This window comes from Lepus europaeus, chromosome 1 (genome assembly GCF_033115175.1).
Source record: "Lepus europaeus isolate LE1 chromosome 1, mLepTim1.pri, whole genome shotgun sequence".
Classification (NCBI taxonomy): Eukaryota; Metazoa; Chordata; class Mammalia; order Lagomorpha; family Leporidae; genus Lepus; species Lepus europaeus.
The window spans coordinates 139,386,987-139,407,977 of record NC_084827.1 but is presented as its reverse complement, the minus strand read 5'-3'; the positions used below and the strand labels follow the sequence as shown (position 1 = coordinate 139,407,977).

General features: G+C 38.2%; 1 protein-coding gene across 1 annotated transcript in view; it reads left to right on the top strand.

Moving 5' to 3' along the window:
• DNAH7 (dynein axonemal heavy chain 7) overlaps positions 1-20,991 on the top strand; it is a 385,917-nt gene that overhangs the window by 258,379 nt on the left and 106,547 nt on the right. Inside the window, exon 48 of the mRNA XM_062189419.1 lies at positions 13,826-13,980. Within this exon, the coding sequence (XP_062045403.1) occupies positions 13,826-13,980 (155 nt within the window). The remainder of the gene's footprint in view (positions 1-13,825; positions 13,981-20,991) is intronic.

The window sequence follows — 20,991 nt, the reverse complement described above, 5'->3', positions numbered from 1 at the left end:
ATTTATATTCATTAAATAAAAGTTAAAAATAAAAAAAAAAAAAGATTACTACAGGGCAGGTATAATCAAAACAGCCTGGGACTGGCACAAAAACAGACTTGTAGACCAATGGAACAAAATAGAAACTCCAGAAATCAAGCCACATATCTACAACCACCTTAACTTTGACAAAGGAGCTAAAATCAATCCCTGGGGTAAGAACAGTCTCTTTAACAAATAGTGCTGGGGAAACTGGATTTCCACATGTGAAATATGAAACTACATCCAAACCTTACCCCTGATAAAAAAATCCACTCAAAATGGATCAAAGACCTAAATCTATGACCTGATACCATGAAATTACTAGAGAACACTGGGAAAACTCTGCAAGACATTGCCATAGGCAAAGATTTCTTGGAAAAGACCCCAGAAGCACAGGCAATCAAAGCCAACATGTAAACCAAATGGGTTTACATCAAACTGAGAAGCTTATGCACTGCAAAAGAGACACTCAGCAAAATGAAGAGGCAACTGACAGAATGGGAGAAAATATTTGCAAAATAATACAACTGATAAAGGGTTAATACCCAGAATCTATAAAGAGCTCAAGAAATTAAAAAACAATAAAACAAACAATCCAGTTAAGAAATGAGCAAAGGACTTAAAGGCATTTTTCAAGAGAGGAAATCCAAATGGCCAACAGACACTTGAGAAAATGCTCAGGATCACCAGCTGTTAGGGAAATGCAAGTCAAAACAACAATGAGGTTTTACCTTACTTCAGTTAGAAGGGATGTCATACAGAAATCAACAAATGACAAATGCTGGTGAGAATGTGGGGAAAAAGGTGCCCTGGTCCACTGTTGGAGGGAATGTAAATACCTCAGAAATCTGAATATAGACCTACCATATGATACAGCCATCCCACTCCTGTAATTTACACAAATCAAGAGAAATCAATATATTAAAGAATTATCTCTACTCCCATGTGCATTGCAGCACAATTCACAATAGCTAAGATATGAAATCAACTGAAATGTCCATCAGCTATTGACTTGATAAAGAAACTATGATATATGTACTGTATGGAGTACCACTAGGTGTAAAAAAAAAGAAGTGAAATCCTGTCTTTTACAACAAGATGAATGCCACTGGAAACAATTATACTTAGAGAACTCACCAGTCCCAAAAAGACTGATATCATATGTATTTCCTGATCTGAAGTAACTGATAGAGTACCTGAACTGTAATGTATTGGAGTGAAGTAGACATTTTGAGATTCTTTTTTTTTTTTTAACTTTTATTTAATGAATATAAATTTCCAGTGTACAGCTTATGGATTACAATGGCTTCCCCCTCCCATAACTTCCCTCCCACCCACAACCCTCCCCTCTCCCGCTCCCTCTCCCCTTCCATTCACATCAAGATTCATTTTCAATTCTCTATATACAGAAGATCAATTTAGTATAAAGATTTCAACAGTTTGCACCCACATAGAAACACAAAGTGAAACATAATGTTTGAGTACTAGATATAGCATTAAATCACAATGTACAGCACATTAAGGACAGAGATCCCACATGAGGAGCAAGTGCACAGTGGCTCTTGTTGTTGACCCAACAAATTGACACTCTAGTTTATGGCGCCAGTAACCACCCTAGGCTGTCGTCATGAGTTGCCAAGGCTATGGAAGCCTTCCAAGTTTGCCGACTCTGATCATATTTAGCCAAGGTCATAAAAGACAGAGTGAGGATAGTAACCAATGATCCTAAGAGTGGCATTTACCAGGTTTGAACAATTATACAGCATTAAGTGGGGAAGAGGACCATCAGTACACACAGGTTGGAAGTAGAGCCATTGGTGGTAGAGTAGAGGTTATGATTACAAAGGAATGAGGCCCAAGTGTGCTAGACAGGGTCTAGAACAAAGGACAGAGTCATTATTAGATGTGCTAAGAAAGGTGCTGTCTAAGCTACAATTAAGTTTTCTGATTGAGAGGCAAATAGAACCTGATAGAAGGGGCTTGATAATAATCTGTTGGGCTTTAGGCCTTGTAAGTTAAGAGGCCCAGACCTATCTATCTCTTCACATGGGGTATATCCTAAGGGAGGTGTAAACCTCCTAGGGGAAGGCACTCTGTTGACTTTCATTACTTGGCTGGCCTGGGAGGAGAGCTGGCCAGGTAAAGGCAGGGGGCATCTCTAACAAGAAATTTACAGTTCTGCCTGCAATGTTGCTGACCCTACTTGACCATCCCCTCAGCTGCAGTGGTCACTTTGGAAGTTGGGCTGAGTGAAGGGCTTTTCAGCTTAGAGCCAATAAGATCTGTGGCTCTGACCTGGGCATCCTTCGACTCCAGGGCAGGTCCATTTCCAGTGATCCAACTCTTGGCAGAGCTGCCAGGGCTCTTCACAAGCTGACTTCTGCTGAAGCCCAGGCTTACCACATGGAAAGCCACTGCAGTGGACTGGCCTGTTGGGTCTCCTTGAGGGCAGATCACTGTACAGATCAGCCATTAATAGGCCTGCCACCCATTGCTTCTGATGCCGAGCTTTCTTTTCCTCCTGGTTTGTGTTCAAGCAGACCAGAGGATGCAAGTCAAGGGAGTGCCCAAGTCCCATCTCTAATCTTTGGTGGCTTGAACTACAAGTCTATAGTCACAGGCATGCTCTGTAGTAGTTTTTCTAAGGTAGACAATGCCCATGAGGAAAATTATATTCTCACTTTAAAACTTTCTTTCCCTTTGGTCTGAAAGGGAGGTTTTTTCTACTTACTGTATACTTCGCTGATGGCGAAGTGAATCTAGCTATGAGATTATTATTTAAATTCTTATTTTGGCTATGCTATTACAGAAAATTGTTAGCCATCTCTTTTATGAGGTCTAAAGATTAAATTGTGCATCCTACAGATTCCTTCATAATAGAATTAGTTTCCTACCTTGAAGAGAATAGAGAAATGAAAGAACAAGTTGGGCTTAGAATAGATAGAGAAATGAGGGAGCAAGTCCTAGATCGCTTGCTGACAATAGCAATATCACATGAATACTTAGCAAACCGTTTCAACCATTAGATAACAACTTAAGAAAACATTTACCAGAACGTCCAATGCCTTCTATAAATTTTAAGAATCATGTATTTGGAAACACCTCTTAAATATCTAACATGGTGTAGTTTGTTTAGCCAGTAAACTTAAGCACAACCATCTAAAATGTTTTTAGTTTCTTTCTACCAACACGTTTAAAACATATGATACACAGATTCAGGTCCCACAAATTAAAATGTATCTTTGATTGATTTTAGCAGCTTAAATTTATGGACAATCTTATCTATAAGCCATTTAAAATAAAACTCTTAACAAAATTTCCTATGTGGACATACAATATGTACACACATATAACATAGCATAATAGACCAATATAGCAATTTTAATAATAGCTTTTAAAATCTTTAACTCTTTTTGTAGATTGCCAATTGATTTGAATTGCTTTTTGTTTTTAGATTACTTTAACACATTGCTTTAACAGAGCATCAGAGTTTAATTCTATGTCAAAGAGAAATTGAGCTTCCTATGATCTTTTGCTGTGAGGTTTCCTTCCTTTACCTTCTTTCATATTGGTGACCATGTTTCTGTGTTTCTGTGTGTAACACATCTTTAAGCATCTTTTGCAGGGCAGGATGAGTGGCAACAAATTCTTTCAGTTTCTGTTTGCTATGAAAAGTCTTAATTTCACCTTCATTCACAAATGACAACTTTGCAGGATATAATATTCTGGGCTGGCAGTTTTTCTCTCTTAGTACCTGGGCTATGTCTCGCCATTCCCTTCTAGCTTGTAGGGTTTCTGATGAGAAGTCTGCTGTGAGTCTAATTGGAGATCCTCTGAGAGTAATCTGACGTTTCTCTCTTGCTCATTTTAGGATCTTTTCTTTATGTTTCACTGTGGTGAGTTTGATTACAATGTGTCGTGGTGAGGATCTCTTTTGGTCATGTTTATTAGGGGTTCTATAAGCTTCCTGTACTAACATGCCTCTGTCCTCCAAATCTGGGAAATTTTCTGCTAGTATCTCACTGAAAATGCCTTCTAATCCTTTCTTCCTCTCCATGCCTTCAGGAACTCCTAGAACCTGAATATTAGGTTTTTTAATAGTATCCTGTAGATTCCCGACAATATTTTTTAGATTTCTAATTTCTTCTTTTTTTCTTTGGTTTGCCTGTTTCCTTTCCTGTTCTCTGTCTTCTAAGTCTGATATTCTCTCTTCTGCTTCGCCCATTCTGTTTTTAAGGCTTTCTAATGTGTTTGTCATTTGATCTATTGAGTTCTTCATTTCATTATGATTTCTCATCACTATCACAGTTTCATGTTCTACTAGTTGTTTCATTTCATTTTGATTCCTCCTTAATATTTCATTTTCACGAGAGAGATTTTCTATCTTGTCCATTAAGGATTTCTGTAGTTCAAGAATTTGTTTTTGAGAACTTCTTAATGTTCTTATCAATTTTTTGAGATCCGCTTCTTGCATTTCTTTGATCTCATCATCTTCATAATATTGAATTGGGGTGTCTTTTTCATTTGGGGGCATCATAGTGTCTTCCTTGTTCTTGTTAGCTTGGTTTTTGCGTTTGTTGTTCGGCATGTTGGAGATACTTGGTTTCTTCACTGTGGTGTTTTTTCTTGTTACACTATGGCTCTATATTAAGTGGACTGTCTGCTTTCAGTGGAGCCCTAGAGGCTTGAGATGAGTGTGGACTGAGAGCTGTGTTTGGTTCCTCAGGGTTGAGGGTGTGTCAAAGATGACACTCCCAGGTTAGTCGTGGTAAATCTTTCTTTTTTTTTTTTTTTTTTTTTTTTTTTTTGATTCAAAAGGGAAGTAATTCCGCACAGCTGAACGTAATTGGAGGTAGTTAGCAGGCGAATGATATACCCACAGGAGCCAGAGATCGGAAGCTCTTTCCCAAGGACCACACAGGGAATCTCTGCTGCCCTCGGTGTGGGCTCTAATTCTCCTGCAGTCTCCCATTGGGTTGCCAAGTTAGATGCTAATCTCCTGTTATTTCACTCCTCCCCCCAGAGTCAGGTTTTTCTGCTAGGCTCAGGGCCGGTGCAGACCTGAGGTCGCCCTGCTTATGACGTATGTCCAAAATGGCGCCTGCTCTTTGTCTTGCTCGCCTTTGAGGGGTGAGCGGAGAGAGAGAAACTCGTGTCCATTTCGGTCACTTTTTTTTTTTTTCCTCTCTCTCTTCTAGTTAGCCTGGTGAGCTTTTCCCCACGTAGTTTCAAGCCTCGTTCCCTCTAGTCTCCTCTTTCCACTTTCCTGCTGGTGTCTCAGGCTATTGAGGTTCGGCTCACCTTGCGTTCCAGCGCTGGTGCGTTGAGTCTGCCGCTGGTGTCCCGAACTTGGGCTTCCACGCTCTCCACGCAGGTCCACTGTGAATCACTAGTTCCGGAAGAGTTTCCGCTGCTGTTTCTTCCCCTACTCTTCCTTGACCCTGCAGTATCTCCACTTTTATTAACCTGTGTGTCTTGCTGAACTATCAATGTGCTCCCTTCCTATTCCGCCATCTTGCCACTCCTCTGAGATTCAATGATTGTTTACCACCCTTGTCTCTTTTTTTTTTTTTTCCATTTTTTGACAGGCGGAGTGGACAGTGAGAGAGAGAGAGACAGAGAGAAAGGTCTTCCTTTGCTGTTGGTTCACCCTCCAATGGCTGCCGCTGCCGGCGCACTGCGCTGATCTGATGGCAGGAGCCAGGTGCTTATCCTGGTCTCCCGTGGGGTGCAGGGCCCAAGGACCTGGGCCATCCTCCACTGCACTTCCTGGCCACAGCAGAGAGCTGGCCTGGAAGAGAGGCAACAGGGACAGGATCGGTGCCCCAACCGGGACTAGAACCGGTGTGCTGACGCCGCAAGGCGGAGGATTAGCCTGTTGAGCCACGGCGCCGGCCACCACCCTTGTCTCTTCTTGTGAAGAACAGTGTTCTTTTTTTTTTCTCTTCATACTATCTGTTGAACTCTTTTACTTAGTATAGGGTTAACTATACAATCATTAAGTAAACTAAAAATAAATATCTGCAAAAATTAAGAGTGGGAATATGAGAGGAAGGAGGAGGAAGGGTTGGAGCATGGGTGGGAGGCATGCTACTATGTTTCTAAATCTGTGTATATGAAATACATGAAACTTGTATAACAAATAAAATTTTAAAAATATAAAAGATAAAAACTTTTATATTTAATTTTTTTAATTTAGTTTCAGAAGTTTGGTTATGATGTGTGTATGTGGATTTTTTGGTTTCTACTTTTTGAGATTTTCTGAACTTCATGAAACTAAATATCTGTGTCCCAGTGAATTCCTAAATTAACCATCTTTTTTAAAATACGTTTTCTGTATCAATTGGTTTCTCTCTCCTACTGGAACCTCAGTGACATGAAAATTAAATATTTTCATATTGTCCCATAGGCCCTGAGACTCTTTTAATTTTTCCTCCAATGTTTATTCCCCATCATTGTTCCAATTGAACAATTTATTTTCATCTGTTTATGGATTCTTTCCTCTGCTATTGAGCCCATACAGTAGATTTTTTTTTAGATATTATAGTTTTTTCAATGCTAAAATTTCCATTTAATTATTTACCTTTTCTGTTTCTCTACTGGGAATATTTCTATTTCCATGTGTTACCAAATTTACCTTTATCTCATGGAGGATGGTTGTATCTATTTCAAAGATTTTTTTCTGGAAATTTCAACATCTTCCTTTTTCTTTGAGAACTATTCACATTTTTGTTCTTAATATTTCAAATTGGATCATATACTGAAAATTTTTTGGCTTTTTAAAGGTTATTTATGTATTTATTTGAAAGCAGAAATACAGAGTATGGGTGGGGGACAGACATAAATAAAGATCATTCATCTGCTGGTTCATTCTCCAAATGGCCACAGCTGCCAGGGCTAGGCCAGGTTGAAGCCAGGAGCCAAGAACTTCATCTGAAGTGGGTGACAGGGGCCCAAGCACTTTGGCCATCTCCCTCTGCTTTCCCAGGTTTATTAGCAGAGAGTTGGATCAGAAGTGGAGCAGCCAGGACCTGAACTGGCACTCATATGGGATGTCTATGTCCCAGGTGACATCTTAACCTACTATGCCACAATACCAATCCCTGAAAATTTTGAATAACAGACTCTGTCCTTTTAAAGTACTCTAGCTAAGATTGATTTTTGTTTAGACCCAATTAAGTTTAGACCCCAATTTCTGAATTTCCTTCTTTGAGTGGTGTTCCTATCCATGTCAGTCCAGATTTGAAAGCCTTTGCTATACTGTTTGAATTTTCTAATCAGTACACATTACTCTAGTGTTAGTCTGGGACTTGAGTTCATAGTTCAAAGCCTGTGGTATGTTTCTTCAGATGTATTCCATGTGTGTACACAACTTAGATACAGAGCCAAGGATTGGTGTCTGTTTATTCACCGAACTAGTGACTCCTGCCTTCATGTCTTGTCTTTCCAGGATTTTCTCCACAATTTCCTTTTAGGCCCCTTTCCCTATACTTTTTTTGAGCAAATGGTGGTGTTGTCTCAGTTTTGTCTTCCCAGTAGGACAATTCCATGCAGTTACTTGGGGCAAACTGGCAAGGGAGAAAGAGAGAAATACCCCTCACCTTCTGTGTACAACAGAGTCTTCCTTTCTTGCTTTATTCTGCTCAAGAAAATGGAGTTTTGGTCAGTGATTTATGTAACTGCTCCACTACCACTTCTATGTTGGTAATACAGTCCTGTGACTAGATTCAACTTTGGGGTATAGAGTGAAAGAAAAAAGAGAGATGCAGAAAAACACAAACTATGAGTTGTCCCAACACTGCCTGGCTCACATACGATCATGTTGATCAGTTCTCCAGTCTGAGTTTTTACAACCTGTGTGTGCTGCACAGTTCTCCCATTAAGCCAAAAGATCAAAAACAACAACAGGAAACTCACCACCTCCTTATTGGTCATTCCTCAAGGTTTTACTCACTTCACAATCATTATTACTTACTATTATTTATTATTGCTTTTTGTACTTTGTCTGAAATTTTTAGGTTAATCAATGGAAGAGATAGGCTGTAATAGGTTAGTTCATCTTGGTCAGCCTCAGAAATCCTCTCATCTGTGAAATTGTATTTTTATGCAAGGATAATCTTTTAGAGAATTTAAATTTTAAAGTGATTTATTGTTTGGTTTTTGCGAAGTTTTTGGTTTTTGTGAAATTATCAATGTATTCATTCGATCAAGGAAAAAAGAAGAAAGAAAATTAGCATGTACCTTTTCCAAAAGGGAATATAGAATTTAGCTGGGTGGTGCAGTTAAGGAATTACAGAATTACCATAATAGAATATTATCATTATATGAAAGTTCCATAAATGTAATAGGGACAAATTGCTAAAGGAGTTCAGAGACAAAGAGATCAGTGGAGGCTTTGTGGACTATACACCTTTGAGCTGACCTTGAAACATGAGTAGGACTTTAAGATGAAAAGATGAAGAAGTACATTTTGGTCAAAGAAACAGCATGAACACAAGTATTGTGACTAAAAAAATGTGGAAGCAACAGAAGAATGAGTCATTTGATTTCTTTAGGGAAGCATAAATGGTGTTTAGCACTCCCACATAATTCTCCAAAATTAAAAGTATTTATTATGTGACAGAATGAGAAGTTGTACATATTTATAAATTTTTATTCCTTTCTAATTTACCTTTTCACCCTCTTTACTTTTGTAGGCATACAATTCTCTTTTCATTAGTTGATTATATCTAACACCTTATACCAATGTTTTGGTCTGTTTTCCTCCTAAATATAATTAACATAGTAGACTGGATTCTACCCTCCATTTGTATGTTAATCCCCAATTTGACTGTGTTTGAAGAGGGCCTTTGAAAGGTCATTAAGGTTAAATGAGGCCACAGAGGTGCAGCCTTCATCTGGCAGCAGTGTCCTTACAGGATTCCAGAGAGACAGACACAAGGGGCTCTCAGACAGAGAAAATGGTATTGAGGACACATGGAGAGGTGGCCTGTCTGCAAGACAAGGAGCGAGGCCTCTGTAGAAACTAAACCTGCTGACCTGACAAGCTTGGACTTTCAGGCTCCAGAACTGTGAGAAAGTAAATTCCTATTATTGAAGTCATGCTGTTTGTTCATATAAGGCTGATACTGGACGAGAAGACTAATTTCTTTGCCATGTAAGCTACATGTTCTGTGTCGGGCGCTAACTTATGTGCTAAAAGATATGATTACTTAAATTTGGGGAGCAAATGATCCAATGGCATTCTGAATTCATGCTATGGTAACAGTAAATGGGATATATTATCCTTTCCATCCCCACCTTTTTTTTTTTTTTTTTGCCTCAGTTGCCTCATATTTTCTCCTGTTTCCCTTCTGATGCTATTCATGACTGCTCTTCTTGTTTTTGAAAAGCATGACAGTTCATTTAAAAACTGTCCAGGACTGTGCTTGTGCTCATCAAAACTTGTAAGAAAAAAGAAAATGCGATGTATATATATACAATGGAATCTTAGCTATAAAAAAGAATGAAGTCCTGTCATTTGCAGCAAAATGATTGGAACTAGTGAACATAATGTTGAGTGAAATAAGCCAGACACAGAAAGAAAAGAAGACAAATACTGTATGTTCTCCCTTATATGTGGGAACTAAAGAAACGAAATGAGAAGGAAAGGGGAGGGGAGGGAAGGGCCCATACATATCAATTTTGCTGAAAAGACAGTGTATTATCAAACTTTGTCTTAAATCTTTGTCCAACAAGTTGATTATATATTATATACAACCTATTATATATATTGTATACTACTATAGTATTAATGAGTTTGTGACTATATTAAAATTTATATAATTTTTTTATTTAACTTTTATTTAATGAATATAAATTTCCAATTTACAACTTATGGATTACAATGGCTTCCCCCTCCCATAACTTCCCTCCCACCCGCAACCCTCTTCTCTCCCGCTCCCTCTCCCCTTCCATTTGCATCAAGATTCATTTTCAATTCTCTTTATATACAGAAGATCAATTTAGTATAAAGATTTCAACAGTTTGCACGCACATAGAAACACAAAGTGAAACATACTGTTTGAGTACTAGTTATAGCATTAAATCAAAATGTGCAGCACATTAAGGACAGAGATCCCACATGAGGAGCAAGTGCACAGTGGCTCCTGTCGTTGACCCAACAAAGTGACACTCTAGTTTATGGTGCCAGTAACCATCCTAGGCTGTTGTCATGAGTTGCCAAGGCTATGGAAGCCTTCCAAGTTCGCCGACTCTGATCATATTTAGACAAGTTCATAAAAGACAGGGTGAGGATAGTAACCAATGATCCTAAGAGTGGCATTTACCAGGTTTGAACAATTATACAGCATTAAGTGGGGAAGAGGACCATCAGTACACACAGGTTGGGAGTAGAGCCATTGGTGGTAGAGTAAAGAAAGCTCGGCATCAGAAGCAATGGGTGGCAGGCCTATTAATGGCTGTTCTGTACAGTGATCTGCCCTCAAGGAGACCCAACAGGCCAGTCCACTGCGGTGGCTTTCCATGTGGTAAGCCTGGGCTTCAGCAGAAGTCAGCTTGTGAAGAGCCCTGGCAGCTCTGCCAAGAGTTGGATCACTGGAAATGGACCTGCCCTGGAGTCGAAGGATGCCCAGGTCAGAGCCACAGATCTTATTGGCTCTAAGCTGAAAAGCCCTTCACTCAGCCCAACTTCCAAAGTGACCACTGCAGCTGAGGGGATGGTCAAGTAGGGTCAGCAACATTACAGGCAGAACTGTAAATTTCTTGTTAGAGATGCCCCCTGCCTTTACCTGGCCAGCTCTCCTCCCAGGCCAGCCAAGTAATGAAAGTCAACAGAGTGCCTTCCCCTAGGAGGTTCACACCTCCCTTAGGATATACCCCATGTGAAGAGATAGATAGGTCTGGGCCTCTGAATTTACAAGGCCTAAAGCCCAACAGATTATTATCAAGCCCCTTCTATCAGGTTCTATTTGCCTCTCAATCAGAAAAATTACTTGTAGCTTAGACAGCACCTTTCTTAGCTCCTCTAATAATGACTCTGTCCTTTGTTCTAGACCCTGTCTAGTGCACTTGGGCCTCATTCCTTTGTAATCATAACCTCTACTCTACCACCAAAATTTATATAATTTAAGTTGAACATCTTTTCATTTTATTATTTTTTATATCTCTTGCCTATTTTCATGCTGGACTACTGTCTTTTTAGTTTATATTTGTTTATTTGTTGAACTCTTTATTTGGTAAAGCCATTAAGCCTTTGAATGCAATATATAAGATATGTTATCTCAAAAAATAGTGATCAACAACAACAACAACAAAAAAGAAAAGAAAATGTAAAGTGGGGCTGGTGTTATAACACAGTGTGATAAGCCGCGGCTTTTAATGCCAACATCCTATGTTGGAGGAATCTTAATGCTGATTACATTTCACAAAATGCCGAAAGTGGTAGGGGTAGATGTGGTGATCAAAAATACTGGTTAACTCCACAACAGCCTGGAAACCTGTTTCCTTGTGAGGTATTGCTCTTGTTTTTATCACCAAAGGAGGGATCTGAGTGAGAATAAAGCATTAAGAATGAGAATAAATTTATTGCATGGCAGGTATTGACTGATTTTTACAAATAACTGGAAATAGAGTTATAAATAAATATCTTAGAATCATTACAGATTTTGTAAAGAACATACTATGAAGATATTAGTGGTTAATATAATAAAACTGAAATTACTAAAGTACAAAAAAGAATGAGCCTCTCTTACAGTGCAGATATTCTGACCGAAAGATAATGTATTTCTGTCCACAAGTTCACAATCATTAGGCAGATATGGAACAAACTACATATATGACACAAAATGTATTCATAGAAGTGCTTACAACCAATATTGGGTCAATAGATGGGCTAACACTCAAATGTTTATAGCTACTTGCAAGGTTAGATTACACAAAATTGTGCTTTTTGCCTTTTATTTAGACAACTGTATCTTTAATGGTCCAGATTTAAAAGAGAAGATGATGTTCCAATCCTTTCTCTTTCCCTTGCTTTATAAATGATAACTGGTAGAAGCTGAAGAGGTGAAGTATCTTGATCAAGGTCACATGTTTAACTAATGACCAGGCCTAGTGAAGAACTGGAATTTTCCTGATTTCCAACCCATTCCTCTTAATGTTTCTTATTGTGACATAATTAGCAAAAGCAGCAAGTATTTTCAAAGGTGTAATTTAGCATTTATGGGTTGTAATTTTCCAAAAAGGAATAAAAAGACCTGTGTTACTTTGCAAAAATGGATTTTTCTCTCTATCTCTCTCTCATTGTCTATAACCCTACCTGTCAAATAAAAAAAAAAAATGGATTTTGTATTTGCTTTTCTAAGTGTCTTACTCAATCTAAATGTATTTGTTGTAAGAACATAATTTCTCATAGTAGATTAAAAATTAAAATGTAACCCTAAAAGATAAATTTTAAGAAAATCATATGAGGGACCAATGGTGTGGTGTGATGGGTTAAGCTGCCACCTGAAATGCTGGCATCCCATATGGGTGCAGGTTCAACTTCTGGCGCTTTTTTTTAACTTTTATTTAGTAAATATAAATTTCCAAAGTACAGCTTATGGATTACAATGGCTTTCCCACCCCCCATAACATCCCTCCCACTCGCAACCCTCCCAAGTCCTGCTCCCTCTCCCATTCCATTCACATCAAGATTCATTTTCAATTATCTTCATATACAGAAGATCAATTTAGTATATACTAAGTAAAGATTTCAACAGTCTACACCCACACAGAAACACAAAGTGTAAAATACTGTTTGAGTATTAGTTATAGCATTAATTCACATGAACAACAAGGACAGAGATCCTACATGAGGAGTAAGTGCACAGTGACTCCTGTTGTTGACTTAACAAATTGACACTCTTGTTTATGGCATCAGTAATCTCCCTAGGCTCTTGTCATGAGTTGCCAAGGCTATGGAAGCCTTTTCAGTTAGTGGACATCGATCTTATTTAGACAAGGTCATAGTCAAAGTGGAAGTTCTCTCCTCCCTTCAGAGTAAGGTACCTCCTTCTTTGATGGCCTGTTCATTCCACTGGAATCTCACTTGCAGAGATCTTTCATTTAGGTCCTCTTTTTTTTTTTGCCAGAGTGACTTGGATTTCCATGCCTAAAATACTCTCATGGGCTCTTGAGCCAGATCTGAATGCCTTAAGGGCTGATTCTGAGGCCAGAGTGCTATTTAGGACACCTGCCATTCTATGAGTGTGCTGTGTATCCCACTTCCCATGCTGGATCGTTCTCTCCCTTTTTTATTCTATCAGTTAGTATTAGCAGACACTAGTCTTGTTTATGTGATCCCTTTGACTCTTAATCCTTTCATTATGATCAATTGTGAACTGAAACTGATCACTTGGACTAGTGAGATGGCATTGGTACATGCCACCTTGAGGGGATTGAATTGGAATCCCCTGGCACATTTCTAACTCTACAACTTCTGAGTTCTGACCCAGCTCCCTGCCAATGTGCCAGTAAAGGCAGCAGAAGATGGCCCAAGTCCTTGGGCCCCTGCACCCACGTGGGAAATCCAGCTAAAACTCCAGGCTCTTGGCTTCAGCCTGGCACAGCAGCAGTCATTGCATCCATTTGGGGAGTGACCTAGTGTATGGAAGATCTGTCTGTCTCTTTGTCTCTGTAACTCTGTCTTTCAAATAAATGAATAACTAAGATCGTGGAAAGAAATAAAGTGATGTGGACATGCTTAAATAGTGTTAGAAACAAATCATGGCTTAACCAGCACTGTATTTTCCATCTTTTTCAGGAATGCAAGACGGTGGCCTCTGATGATAGACCCTCAAGGTCAGGCTAATAAGTGGATCAAGAACATGGAAAAAGCCAATAGTCTTCATCTAATTAAATTAAGTGATCCTGACTATGTTAGGACTCTGGAAAACTGCATTCAGTTCGGGACTCCCGGTATGTAGTTCAGTAACAGCTGTATATTACAGAAATAACTAGAGTGGGCACAATTATCTCAAATCTATGTAGATCATTTTTTTGTTTAAAAAAGAAGGTATCTGGGTCAGACTCATCATAAATGGTGACTTTGTTCAAGTTTTTGTTGATAATCCAATAAGATCTTTGGAGATTATAAACTTTGTAGAAGTTTAGGAGGTTTTCTTTGTTACCAGGATTCATTTGTTATGCTTCCTCTAATTTAGTTGTTTTAAGGTTTATTTGTTGTTTCCCATTTTTTTAGTTCTCATTACAATTCTACAACTCACATTTTAAAGGACCAATTAATATGCCAGTAGTATTTTAACACATTAGTCCAATTTTCTATTTATTCTAATCTCGACTTATCCTACAAGTGGCAGAGGAGAGAGTACAGATTTTATACATGTGCCTATTGTCTATCCTTTCCAGTGAAGTGATTAGAAGCATGAGAGGGAGTGTTCAATAAAGTACTTATGCAGATGTCACATTTGTCAAAACAAAAACAGAATACTTGTGATTTTAGTAAATTGGAATTATTAGTACTGTTTTAAGTCATGTATATAGCTATTTATATAACTATAAATATAAACACTTATGAAGCTACAGCATATGTGTGGTTAGTCCCAGAAAAAGTACAAGTTTCACCACTATTAGGGCTGGTACAATATGGAAGAACCATAATAAATATACCTGGTAGTATTACAGATATGTTATTTGTACATATTAATAATGAATTAGCCTTCACATATTAATTGCTAGGTTAGGTTCTTGTTAGGGTAAACATGAAATGAAAAAAAAATCCAAGTCTACCTACAAAATTTCATGTTTATATACACATGTGCATATAAGAGGGTTCTTCAAAAAGTTCGTTGAGGATATCTGTCAAGTGTTTTTCAAATGGGTCACAGCTATCGGAGAAAATGCCAGGTTACTGGGTCATGACCAGCGTTGTGTTAATGAAATGCAGCAGGAAGGACTGGAATGTATTAAACTGCACAGTACAGAATAAGGACAAGTGTTATTTCAGGGAATTTTTGTTTAAGTTTTGTATTTATATGTGTGTACTAAGTCAAGATTTAAAATGTTTTTCTTTGAATTGTAACCACAAAATAAAAATTCCAATCAATTCCAGCCAGTTCATCTTATTAACAAGGCAAGTAAAGCATTAGAGAATGTTAACTCTAATGGCTTAACCAAGACTGTATAGCCAATTAATGGGAGTGCTAAAAGTAGTCCACAAGCCTCAGTCCGGTGCTTACTGTGTCACATGACAAGGCTTGCTTTCAGTTGATTTAATCTACTTTTTGGAATAAAATATGAGTGTGCTTTTAAAACGTTTAATGACTATAAATACTTTCTAACATTAATCATCAGAGAAGTGAAAAATTGTGTTATCTTATAGAAAGAGAAAAGATGGAAGATTTTATAGCTATTTTTGTATTTTACCATCAGGTAAATGAACTGCTTGCCATTATAGCTGTAAAACATAGGCGGTTGAAGAGTCTCCACTGAAGAGGTTATCTTTAGATACTGGCCTATTCAGGGACAGGGGCTTTTGATCCGCTGTCCTTCACAGGCAGCCTGGGTTGCAGAGGCAGAGGTTGTCACCTGTATTGCCTACCTGCCTCTACTTCAACAGGTCAGGCCTCCTTTTTTTATTTTTTATTTTTATTTTTTTTTGTATTGAGTTTTAAGGTAAGATCCTCAGGGAGAAAAAAGTATCCTGCTTCAAAAAGAAAGGTTTGAAAGCCAGTGTTCTAGAAAACAAAGATATAGGGGTGGGCATGTGACTGCTCAGGACACTAGCACTCTGTACTAGAATACCTGAGTTCAAGTCCTTGCCCCACTCCCAGTCCAACTTCCTACATGTACACCCTGGGAGACAGCAGGTTGATGGCTCAAGAACCTGGGTCCCTGCCACCAGTGTGGTAGAACAGATTGAGTTCCAGGCTTTTGACTTTGGCCAAGCCCAGATCTGAGTGTTGTAGGCATTTGGGGAGTGAAACAGTGGATGAAAGATCTCTGTTGGTGGGTCTATCTGTCTCACTCTGCATTTCAATAAATAAAATAAAATTTTAAAAAATAAAATAAAGGTATATCTATGATATAAAAATATCTATGACAAAAATAAAGATACTAGCTATACCAATGCCTAAGGTATGTATAGAATATTAGTCACATAAATTTTGCTAACAAATTAATCAATTTGTAAACATCTTTGAATGACTCTCCACTTAATCTGTGAAAACATATTCACATCAATGCAGCGTCTTTCATATATGTGCCTTCTTTATTTATCTCCCAAAACTTTACTTTGTCTTCCCATTGTCTATAACAAATCAAGGATATACAACTATTTCTAGCTTAATGTTTCTTGTATTTGCTTATTTATTTGTTCATTTATCTAAAGAACAATTCCTTTATACCTACTGTGTAACAGGTACTGTTATAGATTCAGAAAACACAGTATAAACAAGACATACTTGGTCTCTGCTTTCATGGATCATATCCATTTGAAGAGGCCATCTGAGATTACAGGTGTAATCTAGATTAGAGATGGGAGTGCAGGGTATTTGGGAGCGGGCAACACTTACAACAACCTAGTTTTGTTTTACAAGTCTTAGTCTCTGGCTGTTCTCTTCTTTCCTTCTTGTGAATGCCTTTAAATTTCATCTTTTAAGATACAACACAAATACCTCTTTTTCTGTGACATCTTGACCACTCCAATGAAGTATCAACATAAGCTTTTACAAATGTCAAATTTTACAAATGCCATTATTATTATATGTAAGTGACTGCTTGTTTCCTACCTACAACCACTTAATAGGTGCTCAGAAATTGTTGAGTATACTTTAAATATAATATGCTACAGTTGAACATAATAAGCAGAAGAATTTTTTTATTAATTTGAAGTCTCACTTAAGGTAATGAATTTAATTCATAGCTAGAAACCTAAGAAAAATCTAGATGAATTAAAGAATAAAATATCAAACAAGAGAAGTTGTAAGTACCAAACAAAACAGTCCTTTGATGTGAAAGGATTTTCTAAGAATTTTCTAGCAGTTAAGATGCCTGCATCCACATTAGAGTACCTAAGTTTGAATGCTGATTCTGGCTCCTAACTCCAGCTTCTTGGTAACACAGATCCTGGAACACAGTGGTGATAGCTGAAGAAACTGGGTTCCTGCTACTCACATGAGAGACTTGGATCGCATGTCTAGCTCTTGGCTTTGGCTCTGGCTCAGTGCTACCTGTTGCCAGTTAAACCATCACCTATGATATGGGAATCCCATGTTGGAGCCCTAGCTAAAGTCTTGGCTGCTCCACTACCAAGCTCTACTAATGAGCTTGGAAAAGCAGCAGAAAATGGCCTGAGTACTTGGGCCCCTGCCACCCATGTGGGAGACCAGGATGGAGTTCTGGGCTCCTAGCTTCCTCCTGGTCCCACCCTGGCTGTTGCAGCCATTTGGTGAGTGAAACAGAAAATGGAAGATCCCTTTCTTTCTCTGTCACTCTGCCTTTCTGTTAGTGTTCCCCAGGAACATTAGCAGGAACTGGATCAGAAATGGAGCAGCCGGGACTTGAAATGGTGCTCTGATATGAGATGCTAGCATCACAGGCATGGCTTTACCACAATGCCATCTCCTGCAAATGAAGTTTTATGATGTCTAGGATTTGTTTGTGAATACTACATGATGAGATGACTGTTTAATTTTTCAGGAGTTAAAGCCAAATGATTGGTACAGTAGGTTCATTATAGTGTTTGTTTTTGAAAAAGGTTTGGAAATATCTATAACAAATGTTAAACCACATGAAGAAATGTGACAAATTTTTTCAAATAAACCCCAAACTGGAGGAAATATTTGCCACAATTTTAAAAATTAAAGTTCATAAACCTTATGAGTCTAAACTTGTTTTAGCAATGAGTTCTGATTTTCCCCTGACATCTGCTCACCATTTCATTAGCACCCCTGTATAATGTGGGTACACTGCACTCAGAGTCCAGATCTGTATTTCTTAACCTCTGCTATGACTGTGTATAGTCACCTGATGATGGTTGAGTTTGGTCAGATGCCTGTATTATGTAAGTAGAAGTGCCATTTGTAACTACCATGAAATATACTTAAAGGACATTTCTGCTTTTTCTGTCTTCCTTCTTTCTGATGGCTAGAATATGAATGTGATTGAAAAGGCCATGTTGGTCATTCAAAATCATATGTAGAGAATAGTAAAGTAGCAAGATGGTTTGTACCTAGATCACTCACATACTGTTCTTAAAGGATTCCAGCTTTACATGAGAAATAAATTCTCTGTTGACATCACTATTATTTGTGGGGTTCTTATACTTGCAACTGAGCCTAACATCCCCTATGATGTAAAAATGGGCAAATATATTAATATCAGTGTCTAGAAGAAAAAATAATTAACCAAAGAGCAGCTAAGCGCCGTAAGAGCACCCTACTGTTAATAATAGCATTATTAACAATAGTGGACCACCCAGACCAAGTGGGATTCATCCCCGGTATGCAGGGATGGTTCAACATTCGCAAAACAATCAACGTAATACACTACATTAACAGACTGCAGAAGAAAAACCATATGATTCTCTCAATAGACGCAGAGAAAGCATTTGATAAAATACAACACCCTTTCATGATGAAAACTCTAAGCAAACTGGGTATGGAAGGAACATTCCTTAATACAATCAAAGCAATATATGAAAAACCCACGGCCAACATCCTATTGAATGGGGAAAAGTTGGAAGCATTTCCACTGAAATCTGGTACCAGACAGGGATGCCCTCTCTCACCACTGCTATTCAATATAGTTCTGGAAGTTTTGGCCAGAGCTATTAGGCAAGAAAAAGAAATTAAAGGGATACAAATCGGGAAGGACGAACTCAAACTATCCCTCTTTGCAGATGATATGATTCTTTATTTAGGGGACCCAAAGAACTCTACTAAGAGACTGCTGGAACTCATCGAAGAGTTTGGCAAAGTAGCAGGATATAAAATCAATGCACAAAAATCAACAGCCTTTGTATACACAGGCAATGCCACGGCTGAGGAAGAACTTCTAAAATCAATCCCATTCACAATAGCTACAAAAACAATCAAATACCTTGGAATAAACTTAACCAAGGACGTTAAAGATCTCTACGATGAAAACTACAAAACCTTACAGAAAGAAATAGAAGAGGATACCAAAAAATGGAGAAATCTTCCATGTTCATGGATTGGAAGAATCAATATCATCAAAATGTCTATTCTCCCAAAAGCAATTTATACATTCAATGCAATACCCATCAAGATCCCGAAGACCTTCTTCTCAGATCTGGAAAAAATGATGCTGAAATTCATATGGAGACACAGAAGACCTCGAATAGCCAAAGCAATCCTGTACAACAAAAACAAAGCCGGAGGCATCACAATACCTGATTTTAGGACATACTACAGGGCAGTTGTTATCAAAACAGCATGGTACTGGTACAGAAACAGATGGATAGACCAATGGAACAAAATAGAAACACCAGAAATCAATCCAAACATCTACAGCCAACTTATATTTGACCAAAGATCCAAATGTAATCCCTGGAATAAGGACAGTCTATTCAATAAATGGTGCTGGGAAAATTGGATTTCCACGTGCAGAAGCTTGAAGCAAGACCCATACCTATCACCTTACACAAAAATTCACTCAACATGGATTAAAGACTTAAATCTACGACCAGACACCATCAAATTATTAGAGAGCATTGGAGAAACCCTGCAAGATATAGGCACAGGCAAAGACTTCCTGGAAAATACTCCAACAGCACAGGCAGTCAAAACCAAAATTAACATTTGGGACTGCATCAAATTGAGAAGTTTCTGTACTTCAAAAGAAACAGTCAGGAAAGTGAAGAGGCAACCAACAGAATGGGAAAAAAAATTGCAAACTATACTACAGATAAAGGATTGATAACCAGAATCTACAAAGAAATCAAGAAAATCCACAACAACAAAACAAACAACCCACTTAAGAGATGGGCCAAGGACCTCAAGAGACATTTTTCAAAAGAGGAAATCCAAATGGCCAACAGACACATGAAAAAATGTTCAAGATCACTAGCAATCAGAGAAATGCAAATCAAAACCACAATGAGGTTCCATCTCACCCCGGTTAGAATGGCTCACATTCAGAAATCTACCAACAACAGATGCTGGAGAGGATGTGGGGAAAAAGGGACACTAACTCACTGTTGGTGGGAATGCAAACTGGTTAAGCCACTATGGAAGTCTGTCTGGAGATTCCTCAGAAACCTGAACATAACCCTACCATACAACCCAGCCATCCCACTCCTTGGAATTTACCCAAAGGAAATTAATTTGGCTAATAAAAAAGCCATCTGCACATTAATGTTTATTGCAGCTCAATTCACAATAGCTAAGACCTGGAACCAACCCAAATGCCCATCAACAGTAGACTGGATAAAGAAATTATGGGACATGTACTCCATAGAATACTATACAGCAGTAAGAAACAACGAAACCCAGTCATTTGCAACAAGATGGAGCAATCTGGAAAACATCATGCTGAGTGAATTAAGCCAGTCCCAAAGAGAAAAATATCATTTGTTTTCCCTGATCGGTGACAACTGAGCGCCAAAGGGGAAACCTGTTAAGTGAAATGGACACTATAAGCAACAATGAACTGATCAGCTCCTGTCCTGACTTTAGATGTACAATGTAATACTTTATCCTTTTTAGTATTTGTTGTTGTGGTGGTGGTTCTAGTACTATTGGTTGAACTCAGTAATTAACACACAATTATTCTTAGGTGTTTAAATTTTAACTGAAAAGTGATCCCTGTTAAATCTAAGAGTGGAAAAAGAGAGGGAGGAGATGAAGAGCTATGGGTTATTTAACTATGTGCTTATTTTCAAAGACTTGAATAATCACCTTGTAACAATGATCAGATTTGGTCTATGTTATGTCATGATTTTAAGGA